Source organism: Hydractinia symbiolongicarpus, chromosome 10, assembly GCF_029227915.1.
Source record: "Hydractinia symbiolongicarpus strain clone_291-10 chromosome 10, HSymV2.1, whole genome shotgun sequence".
Taxonomy (NCBI): Eukaryota; Metazoa; Cnidaria; class Hydrozoa; order Anthoathecata; family Hydractiniidae; genus Hydractinia; species Hydractinia symbiolongicarpus.
Window position 1 is genome coordinate 16454372 of NC_079884.1, and position 16888 is coordinate 16471259.

The window sequence follows — 16888 nt, forward strand, 5'->3', positions numbered from 1 at the left end:
GAAAGTGCCAATACATATCCCTCTCTATCTCTCTCTCTCTCTCTCTCTCTCTCTCTCTCTCTCTTTCTCTCTCTCTCAACGGCTGGCTTTTAAAAATAACAGGACGCATTCTCTTTGGAAACGGAAATAGCTAGGAATATTTACAAAACGAAAGAAAACTGTCACATGACATCTATAATCACCTAAAATAACTAAAATAATTTGTAGCCTGTTGCCTATGCCAGATAACATGTCTAGAGGTGGTTGTAATGTGAACAGCCACCTTTTAGGAGATAAACGCTGAAATCTAGTTGACCGTTTGCGATAGGTTTTGCCCCCTAAAAATTATGAAGTTCATCCAGTTTAAAATGATAAATCATTGAAATATACATTAAAATTTATTTTCCATGATAATACGTTGATACCTTTTAATATATTTCGTTTAATTAGGATAAGCGTAAGTCTAAATTAAAGGAAGACAAACACATAAACAAGTAGAAATTATTGCTCAAAATAATTCGTTACTGCACGTTGGAATTCTTGTCATGGTGGGTACAGTTATACTCGACCTGACGCATTTGAATTTTGAAAGAAGTTTATTGACATCCACAAGACATGAATATTTAAATACTTTTTCGTCTAGAGTAAACGAACATTTTTCTTTTCCATTGCACATGTTTGAGATGATTGCTTTTGATAATACTTGGCAACAATTATGATGCTTTGGGTGGAGACGAACTTTCCTTATGTAGATTTTTCTGCCATGTGGGCATTCAAAATTGATTTTTTCCCCTTTTTGTACTTCGACAAAACCTAAAAAAATAGAAAGTTTTTTAATTTATTATATTTCATAAAATATAAAAGTTAAAAACAATTTAAAAATCATTTACATAACTGTTTAAGTCATTGAAAAACAACGCCTGAGGGTTATATGATCATCTGTGAGAAAATTTTACACCAGCAAAAATCCTCATTGTTTAAGCAAGAAAGCACTGACGTATTTAAATGACAATGAGGTCAAGTTTCTTTTTCTGTTTACTTCTTTTCATACTAAGCAAGAGCTACTTCCGGTAGGTCCAAGTGGCAATCGTATGAATGGCGACTTATATGCGCATTATGTCATTTTCTCATCACGAAAAAAGCATTTTAAAGATATAAAAAATAAACAATTTAACTCAAGTCACTGAAACACTATGCATCATTGGGTGTAGTATACGACATACAAAACGGGAGATCAAAAATTGACAAACAATTCGAATCAAGGAGACCCTAACCGCAGTATACCATATCACTTATAAGATCGAAATGTTTGAAATAACTAACCTGATTTTGTTACTTGGCGTTGAGGGGCAATTTCTCCTGGCAACGTCACGCATACTCCTTCATTTTGTTCTGGAAATTTGTTGCAATTTAAATTCTCAGGCCATTCATATCCAGATTTCTTTAACGTTGGTTCGCAAGCACGCCTTGAATTTCGACACAGTGATTTGCATGGGGCAATGCGAAACGAAGTGTATTCTGGTTGACAAATAGGGATGTATGTAGTGCACAGGAATAACAATAATTCTTTAGCACAATTAGAAGTAATCAATGGTTTGTAGGTATTTAGATCTGCTGCAGCCTGTTGTTGTGAAGATTGGTTGAGAAAATTCGGAAAGGATGTGTACGCATATCCATTACCATTCAAATTTCTGCACACTGAAGTATTTACCTTTTCACATTCACGATATCTTGCTTGGCCTGTTGCAATGTAACAGTGTAGGAACAGTAATATGATTGACTGTTGACTAAATATTGCCATTTTTCCACTGTCTTCGTAATACCAACAATTATTTGTAATAAATACTGATTGCTTAATTTTAATATGTAATTATATTGTACAGAGTGGATCATTCAAAAAATTACCAACAACTGTAACGTCGCACTACATGCAATATCTTTAAATGGATGTGTGGAGACTTTCATATTCCCATGTTGTCACTTTAGAAAAGTTGTTTATGAAAATACAACAAGGGACATGAATTTAGTAAAACAAGCAACTTTAGATTTTTGCGGTTTTTTTTTAAGCTTTGACGCGTTTCCTTTTGTCATTGCTTTCATAGGCCTTTAAAATTTTGACGTTATTTCTAATAGGCTTTTTAAGATAATAAATCTGAAGGGGGACCACATTGTATCTATTTTCGTAATTCTTTAAAACTTAAAATTCAAATATAGTATGTCACATTTTTTTTTTTTTTTGCCAAAAGAAATTTATATTTAATAAAATGGCAGGAGTAAGTAGAAGACTATGCAGTCTTATCATCTCACACCTTACATAGCCGTCATTAAAAAGAGCGTCAAATAAAAATTGATAATTAAAAACTTAATAAAATATTAAATGTTATGTTAAATAAAAGAAAGCGTTTAATTATCACACGTAGTGTTGTTTCAGAAGAAGACTTGTTCGTTATTACTTCGTAACAGCTGATTTCTTAGTGCAATTTTAAATTGTTTTGTAGATGGAATGCTTTTTATCTCATCGTTTAGACGCATGCTCCAGATTTTAAGGCCTCGGTTTGATATTGAAAATTTTATTACATTAGATATGATTTTTGGCTGAAGGAAATTATTACCTGAAAATGTAGTTGGATATTTATGTTAAACTTTCTTAAATAATGTAATGAATATATTTAAATTGCTATTAAATTTTTAAACTTATACATGAAAATAAGGACTTGAAAAATGTTTGGCTGACATACATTAAGAATACCCAGTTCTTTTAGCAATGGTCTAGAATGGGAACATTTGTTCTGTCGTAATATAATCCTACTGGCATGTTTTTGCTGAATGTGCAGTTTTTTTAATTTTGTTATATTAGTGCTACCCCATGCAATGTTTGCATAGTTTAAATAACAGTGTATAAAGGAAAAAATATATGCTTCTTAAGCAGTTCTTATTCAAAGCGAAACTGGCTTTATATAAGATTCCAAAGCTTTTGGAAACTTTGTTTTCCACTAATTTAATATGTTCTCTCCAAGTTAAATTTTCGTCTAGGAGAACTGCAAGAAATTTCATTGAATATTCTGTTCTTATGTTTACATGATCAATAACTAATCCAGGTAACCTAAGAGGTATTTCATCTTTTTTACTAAGTTTGTGAAAAAAGCTATATCTAGTTTTTGAAGTGTTAAGGGATAATTTATTCGCTTTAAACCAATCAGCCAATTTAGCCAATTCTAGGTTAGTAGTTTCAAAAAGTACGTTTATATCTTTATGAGTAAAGAATAAATTTGTATCATCAGCAAATAAAATTGAATTTAAGACACTAGATGCTCTAAATATATCATTGATATAGATAAGAAACAACAGTGGTCCTAAAATTGACCCTTGAGGTACTCCACATGTTATAATCCTGTAGTTAGTATTTCCTTCGTCATAAGAAATATATTGTTTTCTTTCGAAGAGGTAGTTCTTGAACCATGCGAGATATGTATTTCTTATGCCATAATATTTTAGTTTTTCTAATAGGATCTCATGGTTGACTGTATCGAATGATTTGCTGAGATCAATAAAGACCCCAATTGTAAATTTATTCTCATCAAAGGCTTGAAATATTTCCTGACTCAACTGAATGATTGCGTGATCAGTTGAATGACCTGCTTGAAATCAAATTGCTTATTATACAAAATATTGTTATTGTTCAAGAATAAATAAACTCTGTTGTACATGATTCTCTCTGAAATCTTCGAGAAGCAAGGGAGTATTGAAATTGGTCTGTAGTTAGATACTTTACAAACTTCTCCTGCTTTAAAGACTGGGACAACTCTAGCTATTTTTAACTTTTTAGGAACAATGCCTGTAATTAGAGATGAATTAAATATATGCAGTAGTGGAGATTTTAGCCAGGACTTTTGTTGATTTGCAAAGAATGAAATGCTGCTTCTAGTTCCTCCTCACTTAGCTCTTTTTTCTCTATTTCATTATCATGATATGACAAATACGATCTAAAGAATTTTGCACTGTGACCTATTTTCGACGCCAGGGTCGGCCCCACTTTAGTGAAAAAATTGTTAAATTCTTCAGCTATCAAAGATGGTTCTTCAATTTCATTTTCGTCATTTACAAGTTTTGAAGGAAAATTATTACTTCTAATTTTTATTTTACCAATCACTTCCTTGATGATATTCCATGTTTTTCTTGCATTATGTTTGTATTTATTAATTTGTTCATTGAAGTAAAAATTCTTAGCACGCTTTTTTATCAATTCAAAAAGTTTTTTATAATTTTTATACAGTGTTTCATTCCTGTAGGTTTTCTTTCTTAAATACTTTTCATATAGTTTTTGTTTTCTTCGGGAAGATTTTTGGAGGCCCCTAGTCATCCAGGAATTAAAGAATATTTTGGTTTTAATAAACTTAATTTCTTCTGGAAATGCCGCATCATAACTTTCTAAAAAAATTTTCAGAAAGCTATCATATGCGAAATTTGCATCCGTTGCTTTTACCACGTCGTCCCATTTTACCTTAGCCAATAAATACTTAAATAATGTTATTGTATTTTCATTTATTTTTCGCTTTTTTATTTTTACATGGCTTGACTGTTTCTCAAAGTTTGTATTGGACGTGATAAAGACGAGAATATGATCAGAGATGTCTGTTTTGATAATACCTGAATGTAGTTATTTGTCGCAAAATGAATTTGTTATGATGTGATCAATTACTGTTTTGTTTAGTTACCCGGGTTGGTTTATTTATGAGAGGAATATACCCACTTTGAAATATAAAGTTAAAGAAACACTGGATGTTTTTGTTTGTTTCGTAATCAAGTGTATTGAGGTTAAGATCCCCCACGAGGTATACTGCTTTGCTGGTGTTTTTATTGATCAATATAATAGGTTCAATTAACGTTTTAAAATTATCAATTGATCCTGCAGGTTGCCTGTATATTACGCTCACAATGATGTTCGTTGTTGTTTTGTTCAGTATTTCTACACTTAAGACTCACAATCGTTATTATTCACACATAGCTCGGTTCTTTTTTTATACAATAGAGAGTTATGAATAAACACACACACGCCACCACCCGCCTTGTTAGAGTTTCTAATTTGATGAATCACCGAGTAATTACACAATTGAAAATTTAAATTGTTTTTTATGTCTTCATCACGACACCAACTTTCAGTGAGACAAATTATTTTAAAACGGAAATTCTGAGTGTGGAGAAACTGTTCAAAACTCTCAAAATTCTTTTGCATGCTTCTAATGTTGAGATGTAGTATAGAAAAGGAATAATTTTTTGGCGTGTGCAAAAATATTGTCTGAATTTGGAGAATAATATTTTGTATTAGTGTTTTTGGACAATGTACAGTTATAAAAATTTAAGTCTGGGTCATTTTCATCGTTTAATAGTAAGGTTTCGTTGGTTTGGAATGGATGAAATTCCAAATTTTCAAAATTTGTTTCCGTCATTGTAGTAGAAAAGATAATTAAAAAGAAAATATAAATCGTGTAAATAAGAACGCGTTAAACAATGTTTTTCGATTTCTTAAACTCCCTAACAATAAGACGATCATAAAGAACGATAGCATATTTACCATTTTCTCTATGAATCTTCATTTCCTTGAAGAGATTCGCCCTAATCTGATTCGTCGAAGTGGAGTAATCCTCATTTACATATATTCCGGTGCCTTTTAGTTTCTTCGAGTTGTTTAAAATATTAACTTTATCCTTATAGTCCAACAGTTTAAGTACGATAGTACGCTTTTTCCCATTGCTTTTCTCTCCTGTGCGTTGTGCTCTCTCTACGTGCACATTCGACAATCCTAATTTGTGTTCAAATAAATTGACCACTTTCTTTTCAGTATCGTCCCAACTCTCCGACTCGCTTTCTTCCAACCCATCAATACGTAAACTGTTTCTTCTTTGTCTATCCTCTAAGTGTCGTAGTTTTTCCTCATAAATACTCAATTGTTCTTTACGATTCGTTGTCTGTTCAAGTAAGCCAGCTTCCATTTTTTTAAAACTTTCCTCATTCAAACTTTGTGTCACTGTCAGGCTTTCCTCTATATCTCTTTTGTCCTTTTTTCAATTGCTCCAAAAATATTATTTTTTAATGTCCTATTTTCTTCTTGGATAGCTTCATATGATGATGCAATTTCTTTCAGTTTTTTGTCTAATTCACCAATCTGTTCGTTTGTGATCTTCAGATTACTGCTAATTAACTGAACAATATCCTGCTGTTGCTTTTGAAACATTGTTGTAAAAATATCACGCACCATTTCCACAGAAATTATGTTCACTTGATTAGATTCCATATTTGTAAATATAAGTATTGAGTAAGTATTAAGTAAAAGAGTAAAATTTAAATAAAATATCAAAATTTAAATTCCCTCTTCCGCAGTAGTTAAAAACACGTCCGCTCTCGACAACAACAATCGCTTCGTTTGTCAAAAGTAGATGATCCTATATTTTCTTGATCGGCGTTTCAAGATCTATAAGATGGAGGCAACGGGTATATTTAGAAATAAATGACATAGAATAAAATTAATATCAACAGGTGTCTGGTTGTTAAATGCGAAAATACTTCTAAGATTTAAATTCCTTCTGTTTAATGTATTCCACAAATCTGTTGATACATTGTGTCTTGGAGAGACCACATGACATTAATGACGCTGTATGCCAACTCCTAGCCATCATACGATAGTTTTTCCAAACTAAACCAAGATAAAATTTGGTAAAAGTTGCTAAATCATGTAGAATGAGTCTTCCTTCAGGTGATAAGAAAACTGGGAAGTTAAGCTCCGAAAAAAAAATATTTTGATAGGTATTTTACTTCCATTTTATTGTCAAAATAACGTCGACAATATCTCCGTCAATTTTTTCGGTCCTATTTTATCTTTTTCGCCATGGTGTAGAGGAAATTGGATCTGGACATCGTACTCCATTGACAATGGAAGGACTGCACCTATGATCAGAAGCGTAGGCGCGTGGAATAACGTGACTTAGGTATATGGACCTTATAAAGCTACAACAGGCCATACTAAGCCCATGGAAGCTTGTGCATAATGTCTACCTTGGGCGCGTGAACCCACGTTATTTTTTATGTGTAGGGATTTTATAAGGCTGCAGCAAGCCGTAGTAAGTATTTGGTGGCTTGTACACGGAGTGGGTGAAGTTAATAGGGCCTCGAGACAAAATAACAACTTGGGTCAACGCAGTTTATTGAGACAAGGAGGACGAGACCAATGGCCATCCCCCTGACAGGGTGACACGAGGTTTATATGTAGGGCTTTTATAAGTCTACAACAGACCATATTACAGCTTTTGGACAATTGAGTGAGTTGAAGGTGTTCCAAAGGACTGACGCCCAGGGAAACGATTTGGGACGTCGTAGGGAATTGAGGCTGGAAGGACTAGACTAATGGCCACCAGCCTTAGCGCGCAAAACAATCCTATAAAGATGTTCCTTTGGATTTGCAAGGCATGATGTTTTTTATTGTCTGCCAAAACTTGCTTGGTTTATCTGAATTTTTTTCTAAAAGCTTTTTGTTGGAATTAAACTTAGCCATGTTCACAGCATTTGTGCACTTGTTTCGCAGTTTTTTGTACGCGGTCCAGTCACAGGCTTTATTGGTTTTCCAAGCGTAACGTAGTGCTTTGTCCCTGTCAGTCATTAATACACGGATATCAGTTGTCATCCAAGGGCATAAACGACCCTTTACACGTTTATCAATTACTAGTGCATGTTTGTTGAAAATGTTTGTAAGCTTATCTTTAAAAAACGACCATGCAGTGTTTACATTTGTACATAAGTATAACGGCTCCCAGTTTATATTACGCAACTCTTCGCACATTTTAACGTGGTCATAATTTAAATAGTTTCTGCATTTTATATTCTTAGGTTTAAATTTCTCAGAGTTTATTCTTCGTACGTAGCCAACCATATCATGATCTCCTATGCTAGTTAGTATGACGTCATGCGATGGAATGTTTGTTCGATGCGTTGTAAAAATGGTGTCAATTAACGTTCTAGAGTCGTTGGTAATTCTTGTTGCTTTTTTAACAATTTGTCCAAAACCAAAATAAACAAAAACGTCTTTAACTTCTTTATTATCATCTTTCTTAAGATAATTAACATTTGCGTCTCCAAGGATTGTAACTTCTATTAATTCACTAATTACTATATCAAGCATATCGTTTAATAGCGAGCTAAAGTTTGATGTTAGATATTTGGATCCAACCAGGGCTCTGTATAACGATCTACAAGAAAACTCTTTCCAATTTTCAAAAAAGTTTCAATCCAAAATACATTCAACTTTCTCGTTTTCTAGGTCTTCTCTACGTACCCACTTTACTCTTTCAGAAATATACATTCCGACGCCACCATAAGTACCCTTCTTTCTGTTGTGATTTATAAATGTGTACCCCGGCAGACGGTAAAGTTCACAATTTTCGTTGAATGTATCAGTGTTTATGTGTGTTTCTGATAATGTAAGAATATCAATCCCTTTAAAATCGCATAACAAAGTTTTTACTCCATCTATATTTACAATAAATCCTCTTACATTTTGGTGGAAAACTTTTAGACCTCTCTGACCAAGTAATTTCGATAGGTCCGGCAATCTTCCTTCGGGTCCAGATTGAGTTTCGATATATCCAGAAAGTAAAAGAATGATCACCAAAAAGCGATCGTTTGTTCGTAACTTTTTATGTTTACTTCTGTACTGTAAATTCCACATCGTTTAACATAATCTTGTGTTAGTGATATTCCTACATTATTGTAAACATCTGTGCTACAATGACTCCTAGTCATTTTGTTATTACTTAGCCAGGGGTCGACTTGCTAGCTAGCTTTTTAAGACTTTTAGCTGGTTATAAAATGGACCAAACATAGCTAGCTATATAAAGCTACCAAAAAAAACTAGCTACAAAGCTAGCATAAAATTAACTACTTAGCTGGGATAAAACTACCAATATTGCTAGCATAAAATTAGCTATTTTTGCTGGCATAAAATCAGCAAAATAGCTAGCTACCTAGCATAGAAAAATTCTTTCAGACAGATTTTCTAGCTATAGCTAGCTAGCTATACATATACTACACAGTGAGTGAGATAATTCTACTCTGTAGGAATGTCCCATCACATAGCTTGTTCTAGCTACAATCATCCACGAAATTTCTTGTCTCTGCTGGCAATTTTATTCCAAAAACCAAGAACTAAAAAGTTTAGAAAGTCAGCAAAAAAAGAACATAGCTAGCTAGATATTTGCAAATAGTACGTTCATAAAGGTATGTTACGTGTAATCGGTTACCCTGCTGAGCCACAAAAGGTCATTGTTAAACATGAGGGGGAATGGTGATCCATATTTTTGTGGACGATTGTAGCTATGTATATTGTACGCACATCCAGGAAATGTTTCCTCAAATCGAAGATAAAGTTGTTTGATCGATTACCATGAAGCACGTGGGAACTTTGTTTTTTATACGATTCATTATACGATTCAACCGAAAGGGGCATCTGAAATTTTTCGCTTGCGAACCTAGGGGACTCAGTCCCACGCTCTGCAACACTTTCTATACTAGTTGCGGAGAGAAGCGGAGCCCATTTCATTATTAAATAAGCCAAATATAAGGGACGGAGGAGAGTGTATAGGATTTTCGCCCCGACTATACATCAAAATCATTGAATTTTCGTGCCACTTTTTTTTGAACTGGGTTGCCCAGTACTTTAATCCGGTCATTCTCCTATATAATTACTAAATCAAGCGAGACAAGGTTTTTGTTTATTTAAAGATGACCTAGCGTAATTTGTACCGTTTCCAGTTCAGAGTTAGTCAGCCTACACTTTTTACCCACGTGATACATAAATCAGTTTTACTAATATCACATGACCTTTTCTCGGACACATACTGCCTCAAACTTAAACTTTCGTTAATCTAAGCTATATCGCAACCGAAGGAAGGGCTTGTTCAAAAAAACGAAGAATAGGTATGTTTAGCTGGCTAGTATATCACTCTTTTTTTACATGCAATAAACCCTTTCTTATTCTCAGTCACACGTAAAGCTAGTTAGTAAAAACTACCGACTGAGCTGGAATAATTGATTGCAAAGCAAAGATGGCGGATGTAGATGTGTTAGAAAAAATCGAAAAAAATTGTAAACAAAATGAAGACATTCTTGTCAAACTAAATAGCATTGAAAAAGCTAACAATGCTACAAATGCAAGGATGAACAATCTATTTAAGATGGTAACTGGTGTGAAAGCGGAGGTAGATGGAATTATCGAGTCTCAGGCACTCATAAATACAGAATTTGAAAAACAAAAAACGGATCTGCAAAACACGAAAAAGCAAGTACATACTCTTCTCAATTGCGACAAAAAGAACGCTCAAGAGGTCATTAACTTTACTAAGCAATTGACAGAGCAAAATCATGCATTAGCCAAGGCAAGAAGTAGTCTGAATGACCCTGAACAGTATGGTAGAAGGAATATGGTTGATGTGAGAGGAATACCGAGAATTGGAAAAGAAAATGCAGATCAAATCATTCTGGATCTTGCCGAGTTTATGAATGTAAGGATGGAGCTTGGTGACATAGAAATAAGTCACAGAACATCACAAGATGAAAATGCAGCGATAATTGTTAAGTTTGCGTCAAGAAGGATTAGAGATCAGTTTTGGGAAAACCGCAAAAACATGGAACGAAACCGCAGATGTTTTGGGTTTTGAAGGTTCAGAGAGTTATATATACATAAATGAAAGTCTAACAGCAACAAACGGCAGTGTCTTCAAAACAGCAAGAGATCGGCTGAAGAAAGAAAAGAAATTTGAATTTGTGTGGACTAAAAATGGTACAATTTATGCAAAAAAAAGACAAAAACAATGCTTCTAAAAAATATATCATACGCTCTGTTGATGATATTAACAAACTGTCTCAGCAATGTTAGTTTATTTGTTTTGTTTTGTTTTTACTCTATAATCAATGGCTAGTCTAGTATTTGAATCCTCTATTTGTCATGTCTGCAAAAAGATTGCCTTGAATGATGTTATTTTCTGTGAACTTTGTAAAACTTGGCTTCATGCAAAATGCCTCAAAATCACAAAGAGACAACTAAATACTCTTTCTAATACTGATGATCCCTTCTTTTGTGCTAACTGTATATCTTTACACATTCCATATTGCCAGGTCATTAACACTCAACTTGACCTCTTCAACTCCAATACATTCAACTTGACACTTATGGATCTTCCTCATTGCTTTGAATGTACCAAAGTTATCCATAACCACCATAAATCAATTAAATGTAAAATTGGTAAGCATTATTTACATCTTAATTGTGCAAAAGTAGTTAACATTAACCATATTAATCGTGCCCTATGGTCGTGCTGCAGCTGTCTTTTAATTTCCTTTTAATACATTAAACAATAATCAGTTTGAAGTTGAACTTAATGTTCATAATAATAGTAAATCTAGCCATGAGCTTAAAATAAAACTTCAAAAAAGGATTGAAAGTTTTAATAAAAATCTTCCACAACTAACAATAACTGATCCTTCATTCCCGGCTGACGATGACCCTGTACTTAATTTTAGTTACTATAACTTTACTCAATTCCACAGTCTATCAAAAACTCAAAAATATGTTGACACCTTGTCCATATTTCACACCAATATTAAGTCATATAACAGTAATTTTGAATAGGTATGAGTGAAACATGGGATTCCACAATCAAACCGTTACAAGCACAGGCATATGCAGGCTACCATCCACTTGAAAGAGTTTGTGGTTCCTCCCAAAATGCAGGTATTGGGATGTATATAAAAGAGACTCTTAATTATGTTAGAAGAGATGAAAAACTTAAATGGAAACCTCAAACAGAACAAACATTTCTTAAAATAAAGCAAGGTACTGGTATATTAAGTAAGCTTGGATATCTTCTTCCTTTTAAATGTCTTAAGTCACTATACTATTGCTTCATTCAATCCCATCTTCAATATTGCATTAGCTCATGGGGCTCACCTCGTACACCAGGTTTAGGTAAAATCAACACCGTTGTTAAAAAAAGTGTAAACAACTTAAATAAACGTAATGGTAAAAAAGATGACCGATTTATTCCACTAAATGCTCTTATTATTTACAAGTTAGAATGTTGCAAAATTGTACATAAGTTTGTAAACAATAGTTTGCCATTAAACTGTCTCTTTAAACTAGCATCTCAACACGGTCGCGTAACCAGAGTTCACCTATCACCTTCTATGGTCCTCAGAATTGGAATCATCTCTGTCTTTTAATACATAATTACTCCTCTTCTTCTTTCTCAATTGCTCTAAAACGAAAACTTAAAAACGCATAATTTTTTCTATCATATTCTATCATATTTGTCTCAGCAAAATAGCTAGCTACCTAGCATAGAAAAATTCTTTTAGACAGATTTTCTAGCTATAGCTAGCTAGCTTTACATATACTGCACAGTGTGTGAGATAATTCTACTTTTTGGGAAATGTCCCGTCACATAGCTTGTTTTAGCTACAATTGTGCACAAAATTTGTTGGTATAAAGTTTAGCAAAGTCATCAAAAGAACATATAGCTAGCTATTGTTACATCATTCCTTTTTTGAGTTCAATCAGAACAAATTTCAGAAAAATGAAAAAATTTTCTGTTTGGGAAATCTCATAATTTTTGAACCAAAAAATAATTTCCCGATAAAGAAATATTTTCCGTTTTTGTAACTTGACCCGAACTGTACACTGATGTCGGACACCATTCTTTTTTCGTTTAACCTTTTTTAGCATTTTCTAATTTATGCCCTGAACTTTTACACCAATGCGGGATATCAAGCTGAAGTACAGTAGCCTAATCACTTGCTTTTATTTTGAATTTTCTGTTCAGTTGGAAATTAGAATTTTTTATCCTATTGTCATGCAGGGTAACAACGGCTGTTTCCGTTGTTTTTATTTAAACAGAAGTTGCAGTAAAGTTTTTTTGAAAAATGTATTACGTCTATCCGATTTCACGATTTATTTTTGATCTTGCGCAAGAACTTTTCCAAGGAGTGTAAAAACAGGTTTTAAACTGTGTTTTTGTTTTTAAATGTTACAAAAACTTTTCCGCTAGATAAAATTGCTAAATGATTGTTTTAGCTGTGTAGGATAACAACAGGGTGTTTACTGTCTGTTTATTTGAAACGAAGTTAGGATAGTTTTTCGGAAAGGGGTATTATGTCGAAATGTATATGTGCGCCACAGTATATTTGTACTAATCACTCAGCCTAGTGTTAACGACAAGCTATTACCTGTGTTTCTATTTAACAGAAGTTGTGCTAAAGTTTTTTTGAAAGGGTTTGTTTACCTATACTAATGGCGCGCCACAGATTAAAGTACATATATATTTTAAGTTTCACCGGAAACATTTTTCATTTAAATTGTGTTTTTATTCCAGCTAAAGTTGAAGGGAATATATTTTCTGAATCTGAAAAATATAATTACACCCGAAACACCTTAAATGTTGTGTGTTTCACTCGATTTACGATATACTGCACACCTGTACTAAGGCGCTCCACCTGAATGTGTGGTACAGTTTACAATTTGTATTAACTGTTCCACCAAGCGTTTTACGCCAGGTAACACAGTTACTTGTGGCTTAACCAGCATCTCTCAAAAGGTTGTGCTGTAAATTCCTAAGTGTATATAATATTCACCTGTAAAGTTTTGTATATATATATATTTATGCCCTGCTGGTCTAATGGCTATGACACTCATGCAAATGAGAGATCCAGGTTCAAATCCTGGACAGGGCTAGGAAAAACATAATTATTTTGCACCTACAACAACCAGGTTTTCATAAGTATATCATATTAGCTATATTGAGTATGATAGGTAATCTTTGAGTCGTAGAGGGGGAGTTGCATACATTCATCACTTTAATTTATAGAGCCCAAAGATGCTTTGCTTTTGTAATAGATCTATCACTTTATGGTAAAAAGTTTTGCGTTGATAAACCTGGTAGGCACAAGAAACCAAAAAGGCGTTTTTTAATAAATTTTTTTGCCTTTGTCGTGGACTACTTTGATTTTTTCTATATCTTGACTTTTTAGTGTTGTTGTCTTGGAACCACTTTTTTTTGAGATATTGAATTTGAAATATTTGCACCTCAATATTTTCTATACTCCTGGACTAATATGATACTTATCTTAGATATATTGAGTATGCGCAATATTTGAGTTGTAGGGGGGAGATTTTCTATTAAAGTCAGGCACCCCTGCCTTGCCGTTCCATTGCCTTGCCAGCACTGACCGTGCCTTTGCCTACCCTTCCTATGCCTTTTCTGGTGCCTGCCTACTATGCCCTTGCCTGTGCCTCCCATGCCTGTGCCTCCCCCTGCCTTGCCTACACCTGCCTTCCTGATTCCTCTTCCTGTTTCCTTGCCTGCCTTTGCCGTGCCCTTTCCATGCCGTGCTTAATGCCTTTGCCTTGGCAATCTCTCCGCAACACTTTCTATACTAGTTGCAACAGGTTTTAAGCATGAAGAACAGGGATACTTAACAGGACCTGGGTTGAGGCAGATGTCCCCTGACAAGAGGATTAAAAAACAGAAATACTTGTGCCTGCTTGGCTTAAGTTTTGATAAAGCCATTTATTTTAATTAGAAAGTAAGCTGGCTTTCAGAAACTCTATTGCAAGCATCAAGTTAAGAAATAGAAAAGAAACTTCTATCTAGTCGACCAAATAAAATGTGAACTTGTTGAGTAAAAAATAAAAAAGCTGTAAGAGGTGTTTTAAAAACATGTCAATAGGGAAAAAAAGCAGAATTTATCAGTAATGGGTGGCTTTTTGGAAATGTTAAGGCCACAAAATGTAAAAAGCAAAAAAGACTTCTAAAGTATATAAATACTTTTTGAAGCCTTTTTCAGTGAGTCCACCATATACGAATTTAGTTTCAGTTAATTATTGTTTTAATAAATTTTGTGCAAAAAAATAATAAAAAAGCAACTTTGGGATTCGTACAGCAAAATCTTGGTCATCATATAAAAGCAGTAATGCAGACACAGTCAGGTTTACAAATCATTACCAATTTTAAAGTTTCCCCTAGCTACAAGTTCTACAATCCAGTACTTGCTAACCAACCAATTCATTAAGATACACATAACTGAATCGCTTAAATTTTGAATAAATAGCAGCCTAAACAACATGATTGTATATTTATACATTTGAAAAACAATCAAGGGCAATATGAAAGCACTTTGTCTGCAGCGTACACAGAGGAATGAAAACAAACTCGCCGCACATATCTGTGACGTAAAACGCTGAGCTCGCTTAACTCTGCAAGGTTATATATAAAACTTTGGTTCATTGAGATAAATCTCATTAAGTATTACACACAAAAAAATGTGTATTGGAGGGTCACGTGACGAGGCCTCCCCCAGGGCCATGTTCGTATCGCCGTTCCGGGGTCAGAAAAGATACAAGATGCCCTGGGGACGAGGTTGATACGCATGTTATATACACGTGCTGTGTTTGTTTTCATCAGGTACATTTAATTTTCAAATTGGCTGTAAAATAGAGATATACGGCACTCCTTCGTTCAGGTTTCTGTAAAATACACATACGTTCTTATATGGATATAATTTAGCATCGAACCTTTTGAAAACATACAAATTGTATACCTAGCCCATAACCTCGTGAACCAATAAGATTACATTATTCTGATGATCTTAAAAGTGAATGTTAACATCCTAGTAGCTACTAACGTATCATCCGCGGTACTAAGATATCATCCGCGGCACTAACGTATCATCCGCGTACTAAGATATCATTCTCGGTACTAAGATATCATCCTCATTACGAACGTATCATCCGCGGTACTTAGCGCAAAGATGGGAGGTTTTATTTTATTTGTCAAACCAATATATACGTGGCCTAACGGCTTTCGTACTTATATATATACTGGTCGGTGGCACAAAAATGGTGCGATTCAGTAGTAGCTCATGGCTCATGCAAATGTAGGGTATAAAGTACAATTGCCTCTATTAGCAGTCAAAACTAACAAACGCTGTACAGGAGCTTGGGTAATGTCATTATCCTGTGTATATACAAAGTACTTTTTAAAAAATTTGATAAGCCATTGCCTCGATCGTGGGTAGCATGAACACTAACCAAAACAATGTATAGAATCATTTTTGCGTATGTAGCTACTGAGTCTGTTCGAATTCCTACGAAAAATGTGTGTTATGAAACTTTTGCAAATGTCTACTTAAAATGACGTTATCGATTGGTAAGATTGTTCGTGTCATCAGTTGGCACCCCTGGGCACTTCACTTTACGTTGGCTTAACTGAATAAAAGTAAACGTTACGTATCAAGTCGTATGATATAGGATTATATCTTTTACAACTAGTCTATTTATATAAGAAATTATATTCCAGACTCAAAAGCAGAGAAATTTAATTAAGAAACGCAAATCAATATTATTCTATACCTTGCTAGAACTACTGTGGAGGAGAAAGTAATTAAGATTTACGCTTCCTACTTTTGTATGTCTGCTGAGCTAAACTGGCGTAGCGAAATCTACTTGCCATGCACATTTTAGAAACAGCTTCTTCCGTTGGTGTCAAGGAAAATTAAGTAGTAGACGAACTGATGATGGAGAGTTCCATCGTACAGTTTTGTAACATTCTAAGAAAAAAATCTAACAATGGCATTCTTGGAGAAAGATTTAATAATAATATCAATAACAATAACACTTGTTTAATAAATAACGAAGTTTCATTTTCAAGTGTTGATACAGCACTCCACTACTCAAGTGTGATTAGACGTAGTTTATCTAAAGAGCAAGACAGTATGGACATTACAACTGAATTCCTGTGTAGTAAAATGAAAGACAATGAATTCACAAAAAATAGAGATAATATCCCAGTTAAAGGTTTGTTTTTATTTTTGT

General features: G+C 33.9%; 2 protein-coding genes and 1 long non-coding RNA gene across 3 annotated transcripts in view; 2 read left to right on the forward strand and 1 right to left on the reverse strand.

Annotated features, from left to right (window-relative positions):
- Positions 1-358: 358 nt before the first annotated feature.
- LOC130612569 (frizzled-4-like) lies at positions 359-1969 on the reverse strand. The gene is made up of 2 exons (XM_057433901.1): positions 1303-1969; positions 359-792 (listed from the first exon to the last, which is right to left on the reverse strand). The coding sequence occupies exons 1-2, from the start codon at positions 1778-1780 to the stop codon at positions 488-490; spliced, it is 783 nt and encodes a 260-aa protein (XP_057289884.1). The 5' UTR covers positions 1781-1969; the 3' UTR covers positions 359-487.
- Positions 1970-2924: 955 nt separating this feature from the next.
- LOC130613166 (uncharacterized) lies at positions 2925-4752 on the forward strand. The gene is made up of 2 exons (XR_008975613.1): positions 2925-3089; positions 3487-4752. It is a non-coding gene; the product is annotated as an uncharacterized LOC130613166 (long non-coding RNA).
- Positions 4753-16523: 11771 nt separating this feature from the next.
- The window catches only part of LOC130662634 (ETS-related transcription factor Elf-4-like), a 30351-nt gene continuing 29986 nt past the window's right edge, over positions 16524-16888 (forward strand). Inside the window, exon 1 of the mRNA XM_057461530.1 lies at positions 16524-16870. Within this exon, the coding sequence (XP_057317513.1) occupies positions 16588-16870 (283 nt within the window). The 5' untranslated portion in view covers positions 16524-16587. The remainder of the gene's footprint in view (positions 16871-16888) is intronic.

Excerpts from the sequence above, each read along its gene's own strand:
- LOC130612569 (XM_057433901.1), bottom strand. The coding sequence starts at position 1,780 with ATGGCAATATTTAGTCAACAGTCAATCATATTACTGTTCCTACACTGT. Across the intron at positions 793-1,302 it reads ACGCCAAGTAACAAAATCAG|GTTTTGTCGAAGTACAAAAA; the intron begins GTTAGTTATTTC and ends CTATTTTTTTAG.